Genomic DNA, 24,526 nt, shown 5'->3' on the forward strand with positions numbered 1-24,526 from the left:
GATTCCTAAGCTCTAGGAATATACATTCCAGCTCACAAGGAGAAACTGTATACCAGGACAAAAGGTCCCAGAACACACCTAGATATATAGCCAGGAACTCAGGAACATGTGTCTATCAATGCTTTCTCACCCACTACGCAGTTCTGGGTCACAGATCCAGGGGCAGACTGAGGAGATCTGTACCCAGGGGTGAAATTCCTGGGGAGGGAACAATAGAAAGCCTTGTGCAGTTTACTGAGATGGATCAAATTCAGAAGCAAGCAGCAGCAGTGTGGATCACACTCCAGGAACAAAGGAGAATCTCAGTTCCAGCTTGCAGTCCAGTCTAAAGCCTACAGAGGAAAAACCAGGGCAGGAATCCCAAACTAAAGGGAAGCCTGCAATTCTATCACTGAACCAGTAGACTCCCCCAGCTAGCTAACAGAAGCTGAGTCCAGCAGTAGTCTGCAGTTTCTTAGACCTGAACCCAGGTCAGAACTTACAGAACTCAGATGGGAGGGGGGTAGGTTGAGTGTAGAGGGAAGGCAGTCAGACTTTGTCCTGGGATCAGACTACTCTAGCTTCCAGCGTCCCAACCTAAGTTATCTCTGAGATCCTGGAACAACATAACATTCAATACCCCAAGAAGCAAGCAGCAGCAGGATCAGTGTGCAGAGATTGGCCCCAACGTAAACTATAAAGTCAGGAAGTAGACTGGAAGAATGAGCAAAATAAAAACAGAATCCAACTATAAAAGCTAATAATAGGACAGTCAAGACACAAATTCATGAGATGAGAAAGGGCCCAAAATGTAAATAAGCAACGGCTCAAATAAAAAAAAAAGCCTGGGCACAAATTCAACTAAAAGTCAGGAAAGAGATGAAGCGAAAGTAAAGAGAAAAATTTTAAAAATGTTTTTACCAACAAAATGAGAGTGGTGGAAGGAAAAAGAAATGAGAACTATGAGAAAAAGTGGAAAGGGAATTAATAACTTGTCGCAAAAGTTATAAAATTTTGTCTAAGCAACAAACTCCCTCAAAATTAAAATGAACCAAATAGAAAGAGATGACATCATCAGACAAAAAGAAATATTAAAGTCAAAAGACTGATAACAGAAGAAAATTCAAAGTGTCTCATAATCAAAACTCATCTAGAAAAGAAACTGAGGAGAAAAGAGTTAAGAATTTTTGGGCTATCTGGATTCCATAACTAAAAATAAGAGCCTAGATACTGTATTTCAAGAAATCTTAAAGAAAACTGGCCAGATTTCTTAAAACCACAGGGGAAAGCGTTATAGAAAGAATACATCAGTCATATCCTGAAAGAAACTCCCAGATGAAAACTCCCGTCAAAGCAAAAATCCAGAACTTTGAGGGAAAAGAAAAAATACTGTGCTCAGAAAGAATTCAAGCCTTGAGGAGATGTCATGAGGACCACACATTATATAGTAGCCACCCCTATGAAAGGAATGGAGAGTTCAGAAGATGATACTCTAGAAGGCAAAGGATATAGGTTTCCTGCCAGTAATAATTTACGCAACAAAGTGAATATAATCCTACAGGGGAAAAAATTGGATTTTTAGTTAAATAGAAGACTTCTAAGTATTCCTGATACAAAGACCAATGTTGTATAGAAACTATGAAGTTCAAATATAGAAGTTATGAGAAACATAATGAATGAATAATCATAAGGGACTAAGCACAAATAAATGTTTATATTCAAATATAATTTTTTCCTCTCAACCTTATCATCATCAGGGTCACAGGAGTCTAGTTAGACAAAAACTGTTAATAGTTCTATTATATTTTGATAATACCAAGAGAAGAATGGAAAGAGAGGGGAAGATAAACATGGTGGAGGTGAGGGAGGAAAGTAAGGTTAGGGAAAATTATCTTACACAATGGGGAGAGGGGCTCACAAAGACATGACTACAAACAAGGAGGTGGGGGTGGGGAAGTGAGGATGGCCCTTCAACCTTGTTCTCAAACAAGCTAATTAAAGGAGGGAAGAATACACAGCCAGATATAAGAAATACATTTCACTGAAAAGGGAAATAGGAAAGAAAGAAGAGAAGGGGGGAATTTGAAGACAGGTAGAATAAAGGAATTATTAGTCCTAAAATAGAACACACACAAATATTTATAGCTCTTTTTTGAGGTGGCAAAAAATGGTAATCTGAAGGGGTGCCCTTCAAAGGCAGAATTACTGAAAAGGTTACTGTATATAAATGTGATGGAATATTGTTATGAAGTAAGACATGATGAAGGGGGTAGTTTCAGAGAAATGTGAAAGATCTGTATGAAGTGATGCAGAGTGAAGACCTCAGACCAGGACATGCTAGGGTCTCAAGCTTCCCATCCCCTGCTGAGTACACTGTGTCTCCTGAGGAAAGGCTACTAGGGGCCAGGATGGGAATCTTCCATCTGCCCCAAAGCAACCACTTCTGTAACAGCACAAGGAAACTTCCACCTTCTACTGCTGGCCCAATCTCCCAACTCCACAACTGGTGTCCAACTGGATACTTCACTACCTCTCACCCCCAATAAGAGATGGGTTGCCAAGGGCTGTTGATTTTACTTTTGCAACATTTCTCAAATATACCCTTTTCTCTGCTCCGACATTACCACCACTATATACTATAGGTGCTTATCATCTCATGTCTGAATTACTGTAATAGCCTGTTGGTGGGTGTGCTTGCCTCAAGTCTCTCCCCACTCCAGTCTGATTTCCATTCAGTCATTAAAGTGATCTTCCTAAAGCACGGGTCCAACCATGTTACCACCTTCCTCCCCCATCTCAGTAAACTCCAGTGGCTTCTGATTGCCTCCAGGATAAAGTACAAAATGCTCTGTTTGGCATTCAAAGCTCTTCATAACATAGTCCCCTCCTACCTTTCCAGTCATTTTACATATTGCTCCCCAACAGGTACATTTTGATCCAGTGATAGTGGCCCCTGACAGTCTATCTCTCTTTTCTGGACATTTTTTTCTGGTTGTCCCTCATGCCTGGAATGTCCTTCCGTCTCTGCTCTGACCCTGGTTTCTCTGAAGTCCCAACTAAAATCCCCCCTTCTACAGGAAGCCTCTTCCCTTAATTTCAGTGCCTTCCTCCTGTTGTTTCCTATTTATCCTGCTTATAGCTTGCTTTGCATACATATTTGCATGTTGTCTCTGCCACTTGAGTGTGTGAGCTGCTTTTGTCTTGCACTTGGCACAGTGCCTGGTACACACCAGGCATTTAATAAATGTTTACTGAAGTGAGCTGAACCAGAAGAACAGACAATGTGGTAAAGACAAGCAACTCTGAAAGAATTAGAACTCTAATCAGTGTAATATCTAACACCACAATCCCAGAAGACCAAGGATGAAACTCAAGAGAGTAGAATGGGACATTTTTTTAGACACAACCAATGCAGAAATTTATTTTGCTTAACTATACATGTCTGTAACAGGGGTTTTGTTCTTTCATTTTTAACTGGGGTGCATTTTACATGACTTCACATGTGTAATGGCTATACTGCTTGCCTTCTCAATGGGCAGGGAGGAGCTGTAGGGAAGGAAAAAAAATGGAACTCAAAATTTTCTAAAAATAAATACTTTTAGATTAATTAATAGAAAAAATTATTTCTAAAAAGTAAATATTCTAGATAAAAATTCTCATGGGGGGTGGGGTGGGAGAGAATGGAGATTTTTGCTGACTGAAAAAAAAAGTACACTTTTATTTAAAAAGATGGTTTTCTTATATGACCAGTTCTCAAAAGTATGGTAAATTATTATATAAAAGAGTGTTCTAAGTAACTAATTAATAAGACAATGGCTAGAAAGAAATGAGAGAACATTTTGGAATATGTCTTCCCAAAAGGCAAAACATAACGGCTTACAACACAGAATAGCTCATCTGACAAAATGGAACATAACACTGTTGTTCAGTCATTTTTCAGTCATATCTGACTCTTCCTGACCCCATATGGTTTTGGGATTTTTTTTTTGTTTATTTGTTTTTGGCTAAGATGTGGGAATGGTCTGCCATTTCCTTCTCCTGCTCAATTTACAGATGAGAAAACTGAGGCAAACAGGGTCAGGTGACTTGCCCAGAGTCACACAGCCTGTAAGTGCCAAGCCAGATTTGAATTCAGGAAGATTGGTCTTCCAGACTCCAGGACAGGCACTCTATCCATTGCATCACCTACCTGACTGTAATTTAATCCTAAAGGGAGAAAAAGTATCTTTAGTGGAAGACGACTGTAGCATCCTAATGAAAAGACCAGAGAGGGTATGTTACAATCTTGGAAACACAAACGTAAGAGACCAGAGAAAAGTAAATACATTTGAGCAACAGAAAGGGGTGAAATGATAAAGTGTTTATATTCATAGAAAGATAAGTGACCCTTTAGAATCCCATGGTCTTCAAAGGTGATAAAACTAACAAAGACAAGAGGGCATTGGCAGTGGGAGGCCGGAGGGGTGGGACAGGGAAGGGTTCATATGGTTGGTTTTAAGAAAGAAAAAAATAATTTACTGGAGAATAAAATGAAGAACTTATTTCTCATAATTGGATTGCTCAAGGAGATTACATGGAGGAAAGGAAAAAGACAGCTCATGAACCTCACTATTCCTGAACCAGACAAATGAGAGCTGAATACACACAGAGAAAGTTTGTTACAGAAACATTAAACTCAGCTGGAAAAACCCTCCCTTTCCCAGGGTCAGGAATGATGAGGAAAGGGAATAGTCACAAGCAAAATAAACTTCAGCTTGAAAGGCTGAATCTTTAAGAGGGGTGGGGAGTGCAGGAGGCAGGTGGCAGATTTAAAAGGAAAGAATGATAAGTGTAAGAGAACCAGAAAGTGGGGTCTGGGTTATTCAAGAGAGAAGGTAGAGAAATGGGAACAAACTCAGACCATTTACAGATGACTAATGTGCATATATGCCATCTCTTTCACCACCTCCTTCTTTTGTAAAGAGGGGATATGATGAAAGGAAATGCACAAATGCCAATCATAACCATGAATGGGAAGAATTCATCATAAAAAGGAAGAGAGCAGTAAAAGGAATTCAAAAGAAAAATCAAGCAATGTTATTCACAAGAAATACACTTCCTGGCCATTTCCAAACCATGCTAACTCTACTCTAGCCATCTTCCTCCAACTGGAAAAGGAATCCTACCTACTCCTGGGATCATGGATACTCATAAGTGACTATCTTGCCCAGAACCCAGGCTGCTGCCAGCTTCCTGGATGTTCCCCAAGCAGGATGCCATGCATCCCTCCTACCTGCCACTACTTCTTACAGCATGTGTTGTCTTCCCTTATTAGTACATGATCTCCTTGAGAGTAGGGACTGTCTTGTTTGTACCTATCTACATCAAAATACTCACCACAGTGCCCAACACACACACACAGAAAACGCTTAAATGCCTTTTCACTCATTCATTCACTCGTGGATTAAACAAAGACTCACATAGAGTAAAAATGAGGAACCAGAGCAGAACTTGGTATGCCTCAGATGAATTTTTTTTTATTCCCAGTGGATATGGACCCCTTGAAACCCTGCCCTACTACTCCTGAGCCACAAGAGTTCCCCTGTCCACTTCTGTGGACTCCCCCCCGCCCCAATATCAGCATTCTGAAACATGTAGGCCTGAGTCAGTGCCAACCCTTTCCCCCCAGATATTTTTAAAAGGAAGGAGGAAAGAGAACATGACAACATGATCCAACATGGTGTAATGGATCAGACAGTAGACCTGAAGTGAGATGGATGTCCTTTCAAATCCCATTTCAGACTCTTGTTAGTTGTATGAACTTAGGCAAGCCACTTAACCACTCTATGGTTCAGTTTCCTCACAAACTGGGGGACCTGTAAGATCCTGTCCAGTTCTAACTCTATTAATCTATGATCTTAGACAAGGCAACACAGCAAAGATAGACACAATTAAAAGTAGTAAGCAGGAAAACATTAAGCTTCAAGGCACCATGCATAATGAAATCATTATCAGTTACTTTAGATAAATGCACCAAGAAACAGAGAGCATCTAAGTACTTAAGGAGGTGTTTAATCAAATTAACAAGGGAAAAATAGGCAGCAAACTATAATAGTTGGGGATCACAATGTGCCTCTTTCAGACAACAAACAATTTCACCAAAAAAAAAAATATGATGATGGAAGAGTAAACCAAAACTTTCAGGATGCAGCCAAAACAGTTCTTAGGGGAAAATTTCTCTCAAAACATTTATCAACAAAGGAGAGAAAGAATAAGATCAGTGAAACGAGAACACAAGCAAAAAACTAGAAAAGAAAGAAATCAAAAACCCATTGAATTAATAAAAAAATTAAGAGCTAATGACTCATATTAATAAAATAGCTAATCTGAGAAAAAATGCCAAGATAAAAAATTAAAAAGGATAATTCACAACAGAAAATCATCAATAACTAGTGTGCTGTTCAAAATACATCAACAAAACTGATAGCTTACAGCAGTGTGTAAATTAACTGGGCCAAATAAGATAATAAAATAAAATAATTAAATACGTTATTTTTATTAATGTATTATTAGATACATTATCAATTGTACAACTTTTTGTATCCTTAAAAACCTTTGAAAATACGTGCTCTCCTTGTGTTGCAATCTCTTATCTTTCTTGATTTGACATTGAGTTCACAAGATTCTGACCCATTCTTTGTTTAATTCATCACAAAACTATACTTTATCACATCTTCTCAGACTACCTTTCAATATGTCCATTTAAAAAACCTCTAACTTTGCTTATAAAACTGACAGGTTTTTAATGGGGTTTAAATCTTTTGAGTTCCAAGGGCACTGAAGCATGTATATAGCCATCTGCTGTATAAGTTTCTTAGCTTTTCAGGATGGTATGGTATGATTATATATGGCAGCTAGAATTTATTAGTTCTTGGAGTAATTCTTCATCTTTGGTTACATTTTCTTTTGTACTCTGGGACAACTGATCCTGTTTCATTGTCGGCCTGATTGTTCTCTGAAAGGCTTGACTTCCCTACATCAGCAGCACCACAGTCCTCACATCCACTGGATTGCACTCTTATTTAAGAGCTACAACTTTTCTATGCTTCCTTGGAATTACAGCTATTCTTAAAAACTAGAAGCTCCCCAAAGGAGAGCAATGAAATGCATGTATATACAAAAAAAAAATCAGTATTTAACTAACAAAGGACTAAAGGTCACAGGATCTCAGCTGTAGAGCTTGAAGGGACTTTAAAGCGCCATTAGTTTAACCCCTACATTTTAATGATGAAACCAAGGCCCAAGAAAATGAAGCACATGGCACAAGATCACTTAAATAGGGACAAAGACTCCCATTTCCCAAATCAGCTTTCTGCTGTTCCACACTGTATCTCAACTAAAGATGGGCAAACTACTTAATTTGTTTTCATCTGGTCTAGGTATGATATTCCATGTCAGCTTAATGTCAATAGAAACAAACATTCATGACCACTGGTGTCCTAAAAATATAACCACAAAGGAATATTATTGCTTGCCCCAAAGTATTTTGCACAGCATTACATACAAAAAGATGAATATTTACAAAGATAAAATAACTATATTAAAAGTACAAAAGATAGAGAATTGACATTACCCAATCTCAGAAAAAAGAAACTGAGTAAGCTATAAAGGAGCTTAAAGAAAATACCCTAGGGCAGGGGTGGGGAACCTGCAGCTTCTAGGCCATATGGGGCCCTCAGCAAACTTCCCAGAATAAATCCCCTTAATAAAAAGATTTATTCTGTCAAACTTGCGGCAAAAGGCTGCACCCAAGGCCCTAGAAGGCCCACCCCTGCCCCAGTACCTTATGAATTTATAGTTGAATTCTATGAAACATTCAAAGAACAATTAACTCCAACATAAAACAAAGTGTCAACAAAAACAAAAAACCAAAAAGGCATTCCTATCAGAGTATGAGAAATATGTAATACTACATTACCCACACCAGAGAGATAAAGCAGAGAAACTACAAAGCAATATTACTAATGAAGACTGTCTATAATAATATATTAAAAAGATTACATGACAATCAGGTAGGTATGGTTGAGTCTGCAATATTACATAAACTATAAACATTTCCCACCAAGCTGTACTTCTTTGGACTGGATCATACCTCCAGGAACCTGCAAAACCACATCAGTCTTGGCACTGACCTCATCAGTCTCTGCTCTGTGTCCCCTCAGATTGAAGGGCAGAACAGAGAACTCCTCCCCAGATCTCCATTTAAGGAGGGTGCTCAGTCAGCCATTTCTGCTGGCTTCATTCCTGTAACCTTCCCAATGCTTTCCAAGACACTCCTTTGAACTTTTCAAACATAATCCCATGAAAAAAACAAGGCTGCTTCATGAATCACGACTTGCCTGCTATGGGAAAAGGCTGAGATGCTTTGAGATTCAGTCCCCAAAGAAATCACCGATCAAGGAGACAGAGTCAAAAGGGGAGAAATATGGAAAAACAAGCAAAAAGAGAAAAGGACAGAAATTACTAAAGATCCTTGGAAGAAGCAGACTCAAAGACTGAACCCAATCTGATAAATTAAAAGGGAAAATGTTACCAAAAAAGGGAAATGTGGCTTCTATATCTACGAAATGAATTTAGATATCTATAAATAAATCTTGTGAAACAAAAGAAAATAGTCTAATATGTGATGACCTAAAAGACCCTGTAGAACGTGAGGAAACATGGAACTACAACACACTACTTGTGAGTGGTTCAAAAGAGAAATATGAATTCTGAGAGCAGAAATTATGGTCTGCACAGCAACAGCATAGGGCAGAATAGAAGAACTAGGACCTGAAATGGCAAATCTCACCAAAGAAACAAAAGTAGGAATAGGTTACGAGTACAAATTGTTGTGTTTATCCTTTGTTCTCGAAGAGGACCATGACATTTGGGAGATGATGACATGACCTGCAGTCAGTCGACGTTGATTTGAGGGAGGGAGGGCTGTGCAAAGTCATCAGCCTTGCTTTCTTCTCCTCAGTCATCTGTATCCAGTGACCAGATATTCATCAGGACGACTGGAGATGCCGCATCTCCAGTTGTCCTGGTTGAGAGTACAAATAGAGAAAAGTGAAGGATAATCTAGAAATAGAGAAGCAAAAAACAATAACATTTCTTAAAAATTGCTCACTATGCAAGCAAAACATACTAATCTTGAAAACAGGATGTGTAGAGACAACTTAAAGATCACAGGTCCCTCTGATGAATAGAACAAGGCAAAAAATCGTAACACCATAATAAAGGAAATAATAGAAGAGAATGGCCCAGAACTTATTAATAGAGAAAATGAAACTCCATTTGAAAGAATTCACAGATCACTTCCAGAAAACAAACCAAAGACACAGAGTGGCTAAATTTAACAATTCAATTAAAAAGTAAGTTCTGCAAATGACCAGGGGAAAGACCTTCAAATACAAAAGAAAGGAAATTCAAACATAAAACTAACCAGAGTCCACCAGAAAACATAGGTGAATGGAAAAGCAATGGCTGCATGCTAAGGTCAGGATGACCTACCCTGAAAATCTGAGCTTAACATTTAATGAAAAAAGATAAATGTTCAATAATAAAGAGGCATTTAAAACGTTTTTAAAAAGTCAGAACTGAAGAAATTAGGTGATTCAATATCCTAAACAAGAGAAATGTAGGAGGAGTGAATAAATGCAGCACACAAGGACCCAAACAGCCCCAAACTGATTGCAGAAGAAATCAGCAAGAAATTTCCTTCTAACAAGCAAACGTGAAGGAAAAAGCCCAGTGGAAGTTAACAGTGAACAGCTGAGTCTGGGGCACCGCCTACAGATGAATCAAAAATTTTGGTAGGGGTTACATTACAATATGAGAGGATACATGAAATAAGGGGGAGAAGAACAAGGGGTTATAGAGTTATATGGAATGTGCTGGGGTCAAACTAAGGACGAGCAATATTGGGAAGGTGACCTCTATTTTCTCAAAAAGAGAAGAGGATAGGGTGATGAGGAGAGGATGGGAAAAGGAGACCTGGCTTTGGTGGTGGGAGCAGGGTTCTGAGAGGGCCAGGGTGCAGTGCAGTTGACAAGATCAGGATAGACCCTCGGGGAAACTGTTCTTTGAGACTGTGCTCATTATCATCCCGAATGGCTCTCCAGGCACCCTGGAAGTTGCTGTCTCCAAGAGATAAACAATAGAATTACAGAAAACAAGGGATATGTAAAATAGACAACCTCTAGACTCACAGTCTTTAAGACAAGACTGATTAAATCACTAGGGCAGGAGACAAGCAGAATATCATGTAGGCTTGCAGTTTCTGTCTATAAATACCCTGACCCTCAGATCAATAAACGGAGGTGGTCTATCTTCTCCTGCCTCCCAAGTCTTTCTTCTTCACCACATCGCCAAGCCGTGTAGGGATGCAAGCTGTCCGCTACAGGGTTCCACTGATGAATTCCTCTGGGTAAAAGGAGACGGCAACCTTAAGCCGAACATGGTCTGGGAGATGGTGCTTGCCTATCATGGGAGGTGGGAAGCTGGAACTCTTGAGGGCAAAAGTACCTGGGGGAGAGAAAGAACATGGACCCAAAGAGAAGGCTTACGGTAGACAAAAGTACCCAAGTGAGGGTCCAGATAAGTTCGGGACTGCATAATTAGGGATCTGGTGGAGGAGAGGCTCTACCATGGGGCACTGTCTTCTCTGACACTCTTCTGGGGGTGAGGCACAATGTAAAAGAAGAATCCTTGGAACAAGATCTATAAGGCAGAGAGAAAAATACCTAAAGGGGAAAGACTACAATGGACAAGATACCGTGAAAGTTTGGTTCCATGAGGAATACAGAAACTAGAGAAAGACCAGATAATTATTGGGTTCAAGACAGAGAACAAACGAAGACAGTGAGCAAAATCCTCTCTGGAAAGGGACACAAAAAACACATGCAAAAAACTAATGAACAAAACTAACTGAAGGGGAAGACAAGAAGGAAGACTCTACTTGACTAATTGAGAAGGAAAAAGGGGAAAAATTTATGTAATTAGATGAACAAAATAATGTAAAGTAACACCAAAAGACCTAAAAACTCAAATTAAAGCACTGACCAGTCTCGACTGGAGAAATATATGAATGATGAGATATACCTTCCTCCTATCACATTCTCAACTTTGACAGCTGTGTGCAAGATGGTGAAATACAGGCGCAGAATGAGGCAAACACTGTCTGCTATGATTAATATGTCAGTGCATTTTATTTAACTACTTTGTTAGAGAGGTTCTTTTGTGAGAAAGAAGGCTATTTATTACTAGTAAATGTCAGCAATACTTTTTTTTTAAAATCAATAACTTTTTTTTTTAAAGTTACTGACATTTTGTTGTGGCAATGAATTAGAAATTCACTGATGAAAATTCATTGTGATGGGAATGGAAACTGTGATGGGGTACTACTATGCTATAAGAAATGATAAGGGAGGTGGTTTTAGGAAAATATGGCAAATACCTATGTGAACTGATGCAAAGTGAAGTGAGAAGAACTGGGAGATGTTGTAATGATGATCAACTGTGGACTTGGCTACTCTGATCAACACAAAGATGGAAAATAATTACAAAGGAACCATGATGAAAAAATGGTATTCACCTCCAGAAAGAAAACTGACAAACTCTAAGTGCAAACTGAAGTATGATTTTCTTACTTTCTCTCTTGCTTTTTCTTTTTTTGGAAATATGGCTATTATAGAAACATGTTTTGCATGATTTTACAAGTATAAGTGATATATTGCTTGCCTTCTCAGTGGGTGTGGGGCGTGAATTTGGAACTCAAAACTTTTTTTTTTAAATAACAAAATAATTGATTAAGCACCTACTATGTGCCAGCCACAAAAAGGAAACACATAATTCCTGTTCAGAGTCTGATAGGGAAGACAACAAGCAAACAATTCTATAAAAAGAAAATATATACAAGGCAAATTGGTGCTAGTTTCAAAAGGAAGGCACTAAGATTAAGGAGAACTTGGAACTGCTTCTTGAAGAAGACGAGATTTTTAACTTTGACTTGAGAGAAACCAGGGAAGCCAGGAGGTGGAAAAAATGAGGGAGGGAATGCCCAGAGTCAGGAGGTAGAGTGTCTTGTGTGAGAGGCAGCAAGGAGGATGGTGTCACTGAATCATGGTGGATATAGAAGAGTAAAGCATAAGAAAACTGGAAAGATAGTTAAGGGTCTAGGTTATGATGGGCTTTAAAAACCAAACAGAGAATTTTATATTTGATTAGAGGTAATAGAGAGCCACTGAAGCTTACTGAACTGGAGTAACATGGTAACATGATCTGAATTGGGCTTTGGGAGACAGACTCCAATGGGGAGAGATGTGAGGCACGCAGGGGAACCAGAAGGCTTTTGCTAAGGCAGGAATGGCAGAACTTGGAAACTGATTTCACCTGGGAGATAAGAGAACTTGAGGCCTGAGAATAACACCAAGGTTGTAAGCCTGCGTGACTGGGAAAATGGTGATACCCTTGAAAGCAACAGTGAAATTAGGATGAGTGGAAGATTCTCAGAGAAATAAAATAAGTTTCATAGTAGACATGTTGAATTTTAAGATGTCTGTGTAACATCCAAATCAGGATGTTCTGATGACAATCAAATAAGAAAACGTCTGTAATCTTGCAATCCTTAAAGTAACTAAGAAAATGTTAACTCTTATTATCCTTAGCCTTGGACATTAGACAGATATTTGGAGCAGGGTACAAAACACTGCTTAGACCTCAAAAACTGTTCAGCAATACATGACATTAGAATGGACAGGTGGACTATGCCAAATCTTCATTTACACACTCCAAGATGTCTTGAGCTAGCAATATATATATATATATATATATATATATATATATATATATATATATATATATATATATATATATATATGTATATTTTCATTTTGGTGTTTATTTATTTTCAGTTTTCAACATTGCTTTCCACAAAATTTTGAGTTCCAAATTTTCTCCCCATCTCTCCCTTACCCCCCCCCAAAACACCATGCGTTCTGATTACCCCTTCCTTCTATCACCCCTCCCTTTCCTAATCCCCATTTTCTCTCTTTTCTTGTAGGGTAAGACAGATTTCCATACCCCATTACCTGTATTTCTTATTTCCCAGTTGCATGCAAAAACAATTCTCAACTTTCATTCCTAAAACTTTTGAGTTCCAACTTCTCTCCCTTCCTCCCTCCCCACCTAGCCCCACTGAGAAGGCAAGTAATTCAATATAAGCTATATATGTGTAGTTTTGCAAAAGACTTCCATAATAATTATGTATAAGACTAACTATGTTTTCCTCCATTCTACCCTGCCTCCCATTTATTCTATTCTCTCTTTTGACCTTGTCTCTCCCCAAAAATGTTTACTTCTAATTACTCCCTCCTTGCATTTGCCCTCCCTTCTATTGTCTCCCCACCCCACTTACCTTTCTCCCCTACTTTCTTGTAATGTAAGACAGGTTTTCATACCAAATTGAGTGTGTATGTTATTCCCTCCTTAAGCTAAATGTGATCAGAGTAAGCTTCACTTTTTCCCTCTCACCTCTCCTCTTCTCCCCTCCATTGAAAAAGCTTTTTCTTGCCTCTTTAATGAGATAATTTGCCCCACTCCATTTCTCCCTTTCTCCTCCCAATATATTCCTCTCACTCCTTAATTACAGTTCAACTTTAGTAAGTCCTTTCTGTTTTTGATTTCTCTTTCCTGTTAACCTTTTCATGTTTCTCCTGATTCTTGAGTTTGAAAGTAAAATTTTGTGTTCAACTCTGGTCTTTTCATCAAGAATGCTTGAAAGTCCTCTATTTCACTGAATGACCATTTTTCCCCTGAAGTATTATACTCAATTTTGCTAGGCAGGTGATTCTTGGTTTTAATCCTAGTTCCTTTGACTTCTGGAATATCATATTCCAAGCCCTTCAATCCCCTAATGTAGAAGCTGCTAGATCTTGTGCTATCCTGATTGTATATCCCCAATACTTGAGTTGTTTCTTTCTAGCTGCTTGCAATATTTTCTCCTTAACCTCGGAACTCTGGAATTTGGCTACAACATTCCTCGGAGTTTCTCTTTTTGGATCTCCTTCAGAAAGTGATCGGTGGATTCTTTCAACATTTATTTTACCCTCTGGTTCTAGAACATCAGGGCAGTTTTTCTTGATAATTTCATGAAAGATGATGTCTAGGCTTTTTTTTTTTTTATCATGGCTTTCAGGCAGTCCCATAATTTTTAAATTGTCTCTCCTGGATCTATTTTCCAGGTCAGTTGTTTTTCCAATGAGATATTTCACATTATCTTCCATTTTTTCATGCTTTGAGTTTTGTTCTGTAATTTCTTGGTTTCTTGTAAAGTCATTAGCCTCCATCTGTTCCATTCTAATTTTTAAAGAACTATTTTCTTCAGTGAGCTTTTGAACCTCCTTTTCCATTTGGCTAATTCTGCTTTTGAAAGCATTCTTCTCCTCATTGGCCTCTTGAACCTCTTTCACCAAATGAGTTAGCCTATATTTAAAGGTGTTATTTTTTTTTCCAGCATTTTTTTGGGTCTCCTTTAGCAAGTTGTTAACTTGCTTTTCATGATTTTCTTGCATCACTCTCATTTCTTTTCCCAATTTTCCTCCACCTCTCTTACTTGATTTTCAAAATCCTTTTTGAGCTCTTCCATGTTTTTTTGGAGGTTTTCTTTTGGATATTTATTTTGGAGGTTTTGGATGCAGAAGCCTTGACTTTTAGGTCTTCCTCTGATGGTATGCATTGTTCTTCCTCATCCAAAAGGATGGAAGAAAATACCTGTTCATCAAGAAAGTAACCTCCTATAGTCTTATTTTTTTTCCCCTTTTTTGGGCATTTTCCCAGCCTGTTACTTGACTTTTGAGTCCTTTGTCAAGAGGAGGGTATACTCTGGGGATCTGTAAGTTCTCAGTTCTTCCAAGGTGGCACAATCAAGGCCTGCTCTCTGGTCTGGGAGCTACTGCAAACTTTTTTGGCTAGAATCTGCAAGTAGAATTCCCTCTTCAGAGCCTCTACCAGCTCCACCACACCAGCCAGCACTTCTCACCCCAGTGCAGCCACTGAAGGCTGAGACCCAGATCAGTGGCTCAATTCCCCCAGGGTTTTTAAGCCCAGGGCTCCAAATATGGACGCTGCTGCTGAAGTTGTTGCTGCAGGCGGAGCCAAGACTGCCTTCCCTTCTCCTCCACTTGAAAGAGCTTTCTCACTGACCTTTGAAGCTGTCTTTGGCATTTGTGGGTTGAGCACTTTGGGAACCTCAGTTGCTACCTGGGATTCCGAGCATCAGCCTGCTCCAGTCCTGTCTGTGCTGTGCTGCTCGGCCAAAGCTGGGAGCACGTTGCAATAGACCTTTCCTGTCGGCCTTCCAGGCTGCCCTGGGCTGGAAATCTCTTTCACTCTTTCATTTTGTGGCTTCTGCTGCTCTAGAATTTGGTTAGAGTCATTTTTATAGGTATTTTATGGGCTATGGGGGGGAGCTTCTACAGGACCATCCTTCTACCCTGCATTTTGGCTCCACCCCTCAAAACTTTTTTTAAAAAGGTCAAAAATAAATAAGAAAAATTAAAGTTACTGACAGATTGAATAGTCAATTTACCCAAGCGATGTCCCACTGGTTTAGGAGGTCAAAACAAACACAGCTGAAAAGACTATAGCAAGAGGAGAGCCAAAATGGTGGAACAGAAGTAGAACAAGCTCCTCACATTCAAAAAACAAGAACAACAACAAAAACTCTTCCAAACAGATCTAGAAAATGCACCAAACCAAATTCGGATGGGGAAATCCAAGAGAGAGTTATAATGAATCATATTTCTAGTTCAGACTGACACAAGGAGATAAATATAGAGATCTTCAGACACTGGGGTCAGAGAGGTCTGCAAACAGGGACAGGGTCTGGCTAGGATCCCACTGAGGAGAGCACTCCAGAACAGGGAGAGGGTCTATCCATCAAGGCAAGAAGAGGTCCCAGATCCACACAGGGGCACCAATGGAAAGAGGTGCTAATTGGCAACTTCATCATCCACGATTCAGTTCTGAGGCACACTGAAGAGGTTACCTGTGCCCAGTGCTGGCATTCCTAGGTAGGGAGTGGTTATGGGCCCTACAGTGGACCAAGAGAGGAGCAAAGTCAGAAACAACTGGCAGCAGTGTGGCAACAATTTTAGGAACAGAGTGGGGTCTCAGTTGCAGCCCAGTCTTAAGCCTGTCTAAAAATAACCAGGGCAGGAATCATGTCTGTCTAGTATAGCTGAAAGCCAAAACCAGATGAAGAACTTGCAAAGCTCAAACCAGGAGGGCAATCATCTAACTTTGCTCTAGACCAGACCACTTTGGGAGCAGTGAAATCTTATAGGTCTTCAGCTTTAGCTGTCTTTGCAATCCTAGAATAAGACACCACTCAATACCCCCAAGAAATCTGCCAACAGAACCAGCCCAGACCTTTCCTCCAGAAGAAGAGTCCAAATCTAATATCAAAACCAAAGTCAGCAAGTAACCAGGAAGAATGAGCAAGCTATAAAAGAACCCACCACAAAAAGATATTATAGCGACAGAGATGCCTAAGGTAACTCAGAAGAAAAGGACTCCAAAATATATATAAGCAAAGCCTCAAAGAAAATCACAGCTTGGACACAAAGTCAACTTAAATTTGAGAATGAAATGAAGCAAGAATTAAAACAGAAAGTTAAAAAAATGTTTTTTACCAATGAGATGAGAGTACTAGAGAAAAAAATTGGAAAAGAAATGAGAACTATGGAAGAAAGAAGTGGAAAAGTAATTAACTACTCAACACCAGTGGTACAAAATCTCATCCAAACAATAAACTCCCTGAAAATTAAAATGGACCAAATAGGAGCCAATCATACCATCAAACAAGAAGTTGCATTAAAACAAAGTAAAAAAAGAATGAAAAAAAGGTAAACTATCTCAGAGCAAAAACAACTGAAGTGGAAAATAGATGGAGGAGGGAAAAATTCAAGAATTACTGTAACCTACCCTTTTTCTCCCTTCTTTCTCATCTACTATCACTCATCTGCTTTCTATCTCTATCTCTTCCTTCACTCCTGTTTCATATGAAGAAGACTTACTCCTTACCAAGTCTAACCACTTTTCCTTAAGTGATTACATTCCATCCTTCCTTCTCTTGCCCTCTCTGTCATCTCCAGTCTAACTTATATTCAATCTCTCCCTGTCTACTGGCTTATTCCCTTCTGCCTGCAAACATGCCCATATCTTCCCTATCCTGAAAAAATCCTCACTTGATACTTCTGTTGAAGAGAGAGATAGGAAAGCTGGTTCAAAATTTGAATGAATTCACTTAGACCTTCTCTATAGCCATAAGGAGCTTTATTAAAGCAAAAGCAGAGGGCCTGAGATTTAGTAAGGAACTAAACAAAGGCAGTGATATAGGAAAAGGGTCAAAAAAGGTTTTGGAGATCTAGGGTAAGTCTGGCAAGATAAAGAAGTCTTGCAAAATAAAGACAACAAGATAAAGATGAGGTCTGAGAAAGACACAAGATAAGGGAGATAAGGAAATCCCATTTCCCAGGATAAGAGGTGGGGACAAGGAATTTTATGGTCCAGGATAAGGGGAAGTTTTGTGTAAGAGGAGATTTTAGGGCACCCACAGATTTTTCACAAAGTTAATCCTTAATACTGTCTCCACATCACTTCTAGGCCCACTAACCATCATCCTCTATCTTTTTTTTACTCTTTCTAGGTAAACTCTTCAAAAATGTCATCCATACATAATAGGTGCCTCTACTTTCCTCTCTTCTCTAATCTGGCTTCTGACCTTATCATTCCATTGAAACTGCTCTCTTCAAAGCTACTAATAATTTCTTAGTTGCCAAATCCAAGGGCCTTTTCTCAATCTTCATTCTCCTTGACCTCTCTGCAGTGTTGATCATGTTCACCTTCTTGATGCTCTAGGTTTTCCAGACACCACTCTCTTCTGGTTCTTCTCTGACCTTTTTCTAACTTCTTTGCTAGAGCCTCTTCAAGTCCCTGGGAGTTCAGTCCTGGCCCCTCTTCTCCCTCAATAAACTAATTCACTTGGTGATCTCATCACCTATGGATTTAATTACCATCTCTATGCTGATGATTCTCAAACCTATCTCTCCTGCCCCAACCTCTAGGCTGACCTCCAATCTTTCATCTCCAACTTCCTTCCAGAAATCTCAAACTGCAAATCCAGTAGACATCTTAAACACAACCTGTCCAAAGCAGAACTCATCTTTCCCCCTAAATCCATCCTACCTTCTCTATTATTGTAGGGGGCAACACCACCCTCCCAACTCTTCAGGCTCACAATCAGAAGTCACCCTGGATTCTTCACTATCTCTCACCCCCAATATCTAGTCAGGTGCCAAGGCCTGCCAATTTTACCTTGGTGACACATTCCATCTCTCCACTCTGGATATTTTCTCTGTCTCCCATGCCTGGAATGCTCTCCCTTCTCTGTTCCATCTACTTGACCTTTAATTCTAATTTAACTAATTTAAATTCTTTAACTGGAAGCCTTCCCCAGCCTCTTTTAATTCAAATGCCTAATTATTTCCTATTTATCCTGTATATAGACCTTTTTTTGTAAATAGTTGTTTGCATATTGTCTCCCTCATTAGAATGAAAACTCCTGGAAGGCAGGGACTGTCTTGGGCCACTTTTTGTATCGCCAGCACTTAGCACAGGGCCTGAACACAGTAGGCACTTAATAAATGTCTGCTGATTGATGGACTGAATGAGTCTTATAATTATCAGCAGTGTAACCAGGTAAGGTCTGGCATTGGTTCTGTCATAACTTCATAATACTGAGAAGAATGGAAATGAAGACAAGAGGAGGAAGAAAGGGAAAGGAAGGTTAGAGTAAATTATTTCACATAATCAGGGTATACAAGTAGACATTTATACAAATATAAGGGAACAGCTGACTCTTGAAACCTCCCTTTCCTCTGAACTGGTCAAAAGAGGGAAGAACACACACACACACACACACACACACACACACACACACACACACAAAACTGGGTGTACAGAAATATATTTCATTCAATAGGGAAATAGAAAGGAAAGTAAAGAAATGGGGATTAGAGAGAAGGTACATCAAAGGAAGAATTAGTCCTAAGCAAAACATACTCTAAGGATGTACAAAAATATTTACAGTTCTTTTTGAAGTGGCAAAGAATGAGTCTCAGGGAGTGCCCATCAATTGGGAATAGCTGAAGAAGTGACAGTATTATGAATGTGATGGAAAACAGTCATTGTATAAGAAATGATGAAGGGAATGGTTTCAGAGGTTTGTACGAAGGGATACAGTATGAACAGAACCAGAAGAACAATTTGTACAATGACAACAAAAAGGAAGAGACAAACAACTTTGAAAAAACTAGGAATTACTGACCCATCATGATTCCACATTAAACTGCTACCCACCTCTTGATAATTCAGAATAAATTTCTGGACATGGTCAATGTGGAAATTTGTTTTGCCTGAACATACATGTTTGTAACAAGGGTTTTGTTTTTCTTTCACTCTCAAAAGGGGAATGGGTAGATGGGAGAGAAGGCAGATTTTTGCTAACTGAAAACATACATAATTTGTTTTTTAAAAAGAGAGCTAACTGGTTGTTTGTGAACCCTACAAATTAAAAACAAATATAATTCTAAGTAACTAACATATTTACTCCGAACTTTTTTTAGCTCATCAGGAATAAGGTTTACCATGCACCTATCTTCAAAACTCAGTTTCTAGGATAGTAAAGTCAGCTCCTCATCATAGCCAGCTCTTCTATTCCTTGATTATCCCAATGCAGTTAGGAAATGAAAAATAGCTCCACTTCAGGAAAAGATAGGAAATGGCCACGATAGAATGCAACATGCAAATATAAAGTACTATTATTACATTCTACCAGGAAATACCAAAATAAGGAACCAAAAATTTTTAAAGCCTGGAATTCTTTCCACATAAGTCTTTATTATAGCAAGAAAATCTCCATGTTCCCTAGGCTGCAGTATTTTCTGCAAATACAGTAAAATGTCATTAACTTACACAAGGGAGAGAGTGTCTGGCTGGTTTCTATCTTTCTTTTAAAAACTTTTAGCTCAACTTAATTTGGCATTGATAAAGGATTTTATGAACTTAAAAGAAATTTGATATTGTTATTATCATTGCTCTTTGTATTACCAGGACTTACCACAGTATTTTGCAGAAAGTAGGTGCTTAATGTATATTGAATAGAATTTTTAAAAAATCCAGTTTCTCAGGCTGAAAGCAAGGAGTTGTCCTCCTCTCTGTTTTAAGATCTTATTAGTTTTACCAAATATGAATGAGATTCGCTTTAGTAGGTCACTTGTGAAGTCAGTGATATTACTTTATGGTCATACTTTATGTGCCAGGAAAATCCCAATTTAATCATCTGTTCTTGCCAATTTAAGCAGAATAGCAAAGCATGTTTACAAACTTTAAAAACATTTATACTGTTGCAGACTCTATTATTCAACATTGTCCCATAACCACTACTATATTTCAATGAAATAACTAGTTTATTCTTTTAAATGTATTGCTCTTCAAAGCTGTTTGTATGCAGAGTCTGAATCACTCCAGTAAGATATTGCTATTTAGCAAATGGGTTACAACAGTCAACAAAAATGGTCACATCATGGTCTGTTACACTTCCATCAAGAAGAAAATATTCTCCCACCTGTCCAGAACTGAACTCATTTAACTTTCCACCAAAACCCTTACCTCTTTCAAGCTTCTCTCTTTCAAAGATACCATCATTCTTCCCATCCTCCAGGCTTGCAACATTAGCATCATCCTCAATTCCTAAATGTTCCTCCCTCCACACATCCCCACATCAGTTGGCAAATCTTGCCATTTCTAACTCAATTATTCCTTCTACATCCAATCCCTTCTATCTACTCACAGAATCACTACCCAGGTTGAGATCCTTATCACTTCTTTCCTAGATTATTCCAATGGCCTCCTAACTGGTTTCCTTATCTCAAGTCTCACCTAGCTGACCAAGTGATTTTCCTCAAGGACAAATCTGACCATTACATTTCGTTGCTTGATAACCGACAACAGCACCCTAAACTGTTCGGCTTTTAAAGCCCTTCACAGGTTGGCTCCAACCTATATTTTCAACCTCATCAAAAATTATTTCCCTTCCCAATTCAATGGATCAGCAAGAATGGCCTTCTTGTTCTTCCTCACAAACAATACTTTTTTTTCCTGTGCCTTTGCACCACATCTGCCAAACCTTGACTTAGCATCATCCTCACCTCTGTCTTTTGAAATCTGTCTTTTCTTTCAAGATGCAACTCATGTATTGCCTAATATACAATGTTGTTCAGCCATGTCCAACTCTGACCCTCTGGGAGATTTTCTTGGCAAAGATACTAGAGTAGTTTTTGCCATTTCTTTCTCCAGGTTATTTTATAGATGATAAAACTGAGGCAAACAAGGTTAAGTAACTTGCCCAGGGTCACACAGCTAGTGTCTGAGGTGGGATTTGAATTCAGATCTTTTTTACTCCAGGCCCAGCACTTTATTCACTATGCCACCTAACTGCCCTCCCCTTATATACCTAACTTTTCTTTATTCTAGTGGCCCCTCTCCCTAAATAGTCCATTTCTTTTGTGTTCATTTTTCCATATACTTTTAAATATACATGTCTCCTTCTACAAACGGTAAGCTCCTTGACCCCAGTACCTACCTAGTACATTGCTTGGCGCACAGCTGGATCTAAATGTTTGTTGACTGATGGAATGACCTGAATTTAACCAACATCGGAGGAATATAATGAACTACAAAAGTTTTCACCCACAATACAGATGCCAAATAAAAGTCACTTCATTTAGAGAACCTATTGTTGTAGCCAAACTTCTTCCACCGTCTTCACCAAGGTTTGTAGGACCTTTGCATAGTGGTCTCCAAAATGTGACATACATAAACTCAACAGAATTGAGAAGGGGAGAAAATATTACAACTTACTTATATTTTTATTTGGTAAAATAAGTACATTAAGCTTTATTAGGATTTAATATCAATAGACACTACCTTCACTCAGTCAGTGTGTTTATTATAGTCAGATGCTGGACAAGGTAACCACATAAGGGAGAAGTTAAAAATTTCATGACTCAGAGAGGTTTGATGGTGGTGCCCTAACTTGTTCATTCCCTTTCAGTGTACTGCAATATATTCGGCTTGTGTGTGTGTGCTTGGTTAAGTCATTTTAGGGCCTATATTGTCTAGTTTTAAATTAAGCCTCACAACACATACAAGTGGCTTAAAAATATTCCAAAAGAACACTGGAAGATGATGGTGATGGTGAAGATAATAATAATAATACAAGCATAAACTGTGAAAAAAAACAAATGGAAGAACAGACACTTCTAATCCTTCTTAAGATCTGTCAGCCACACTATGATGCTAAAAATGATATGCTAATCCGCTGATGAGTCAACCAAAAAAATTAAAAATTACTAAGAAGATTCAAAATACGGATTTATATCCACTGTCATTCATGATAAACCACACTTTAAAGTGTGTATTGATGTTAAATATTAGTTCATGATAGCATGAAACTATAACAATATAACTCACGATAAAAAACATGCGTGTCACATAAAAATACTCATCCTTACATTTAAAAAATTTGTTCATGACAAAAAAGTATTTTTATAAAATTATTTAGCTGATATCCCATCCTTTATAATTTTTACAAAATGCTTTATTATGTGTTAGTACAAAAGTACATGAACATAATTTATTAAAAAATTAATAGCCAGCATTTATATAATGCTAAGATGTTTCATACTCACAACAAACCAGTTAAACAGATGCTTTGTTTAACCCCATTTTTAGAGATGAGAAAACTGAAAACTGATATAAGTTAAGCAACTTGCTTGGAGTCCCTTAACTAAAAAAGTGTCTGTCTGAGGCAGCATTCCAATTTCAGGTCAACGTGCAATACCTTAAATACACATAAGGGGGGTGCAGGCTTGATATTTTTCTTAATTGATGGGGGTGCATGATCAATATCTGGAGATCAATGACCTAGCGGGCTAAAAAGGGTAGTTCTTATACGTCCTGAAAAATTTATGGAGATGAAACACAGAAAAAGGAAAGGGAAGCAGAAGCCCACCGCTCACACGCTGCTGATGTGGAGTTCCAGTTTATGTTGCCTGACCGGGACACCGACCCTAACTAACCTCGGGAGTTCTGCCGCCAACCTTTCTAACCTCTCTGTAAGGAAAAGAAATCAGGAAGAAAGCTCTGAGGACAAAGGTGGAGGCGGGAAGGGGCAGGAGAAGCATTGGAACGGCAGCCCTTCATCTCCCCAGGGGGTGAGGAGCGAGCCCGCCCTCAGGGAACCTCTCACCTCTGACAGAGGCCCCAGCCAGATCAGCGTCCGCGAGGAAAGAGCGAGTGAAAGGCACGAAGCTCGGCCTCCAACTTAGCCCAGCAGGTCGGGTGCGCGAGCGGGAGCGCGCACCCCAACACCAGCAGCCCCGGCACCACATGCAGCATCCCTCCCCCACCCCAGGAGCCGGGAGAATGGAGGGGGACTGGGGGGGGGGGGGGGGCTGGGGACAGGAGAGTTATAACTAGCTGCGGGGAGGGCGAGGGAGTAGGCGCCTCGGAGGCCGCGGCGGCGGCGGCGGCGGCGGCGATCGCTACCTTTCCCCGTCCCGGCCGTCGAAGAAAACGAAGTCGCCGGTCTGGACGCACTTGGCGCAGGTCAGCCGCCGGCGGGTGGTGTTGCACAGGGGGCACCGCTCAACCGCCACGTACAAGCCCTCCGCGTCCTCCACCGAATCCACCACCATGTCCCGGGAGGGGGGCCGGCAGCCGCATCCCGGAGCCTCCAACGCCCGGGATCCTTTCCCGCTGGGAGACGCCATGATGGCCTCAGAGCACAGCCAGTCACGTGGGACTTTGTTTTCAACCAGGTGCATCCTGGGCAAAGGAGGGGCCTGGGAAAGGACTGGCGGAAAAGGGCGGGGGCGGGGAAGGGAAGTGTGGGGGCGTGGTTTCCAGCCGCCCGCCCACGTGCTTCCTGGGACCTGCGCTCCTGCAAGGACGCGGGGGCGTGGGGCTATTTTTAGGCCGGGCTGAAAAAATAAGCGTGGCTGAAGGCAGACGCTGTTCCAAACCTTGCGCAGGCGCGGAGAGAGCCAGGAAGACTTTGAGTAGGGAACACCCAAGTTTGAGTCCTGCCTTAAGTAATAATTAGCTTGTTAATTAATTAATAATTAATGTTAATTAATAATTAAATTATTAAGTAATAACCCTGGACAAGTCATTTTGACGAGGTGTCAGTTTCTCTTTCTGTAAAACGGGAATAATAAAAGCACCTGCCTCCCCAAGGTTATTATGAGGAGCATATGAGATATTATATGTAAAGTGCTTTGCAAACCTTAAAATGCTATATTAATGCTCTCAATTATTGTTATTTAAATAAATTTTAGGTTTCTTAAGTTCTGAGTCCTTTCTCAATAGTTAAAAGATTGGTTCTTACAGGGGGAATACA

General features: G+C 39.6%; 1 protein-coding gene across 2 annotated transcripts in view; it reads right to left on the minus strand.

Annotated features, from left to right (window-relative positions):
* The window catches only part of ATG14 (autophagy related 14), a 61,186-nt gene extending 37,041 nt beyond the window's left edge, over window positions 1-24,145 (minus strand). The window contains exon 1 of one of the 2 annotated variants that reach the window (XM_072629288.1): window positions 23,674-24,145. In XM_072629288.1, coding sequence (XP_072485389.1) covers window positions 23,674-23,951 — 278 coding nt within the window. In that variant the 5' untranslated portion in view covers window positions 23,952-24,145. The remainder of the gene's footprint in view (window positions 1-23,673) is intronic. The other variant, XM_072629287.1, reaches the window with a different exon arrangement.
* Window positions 24,146-24,526: the final 381 nt, after the last annotated feature.

The sequence above is a fragment of the Notamacropus eugenii genome, chromosome 1 (genome assembly GCF_028372415.1).
Source record: "Notamacropus eugenii isolate mMacEug1 chromosome 1, mMacEug1.pri_v2, whole genome shotgun sequence".
NCBI classification, from domain to species: domain Eukaryota; kingdom Metazoa; phylum Chordata; class Mammalia; order Diprotodontia; family Macropodidae; genus Notamacropus; species Notamacropus eugenii.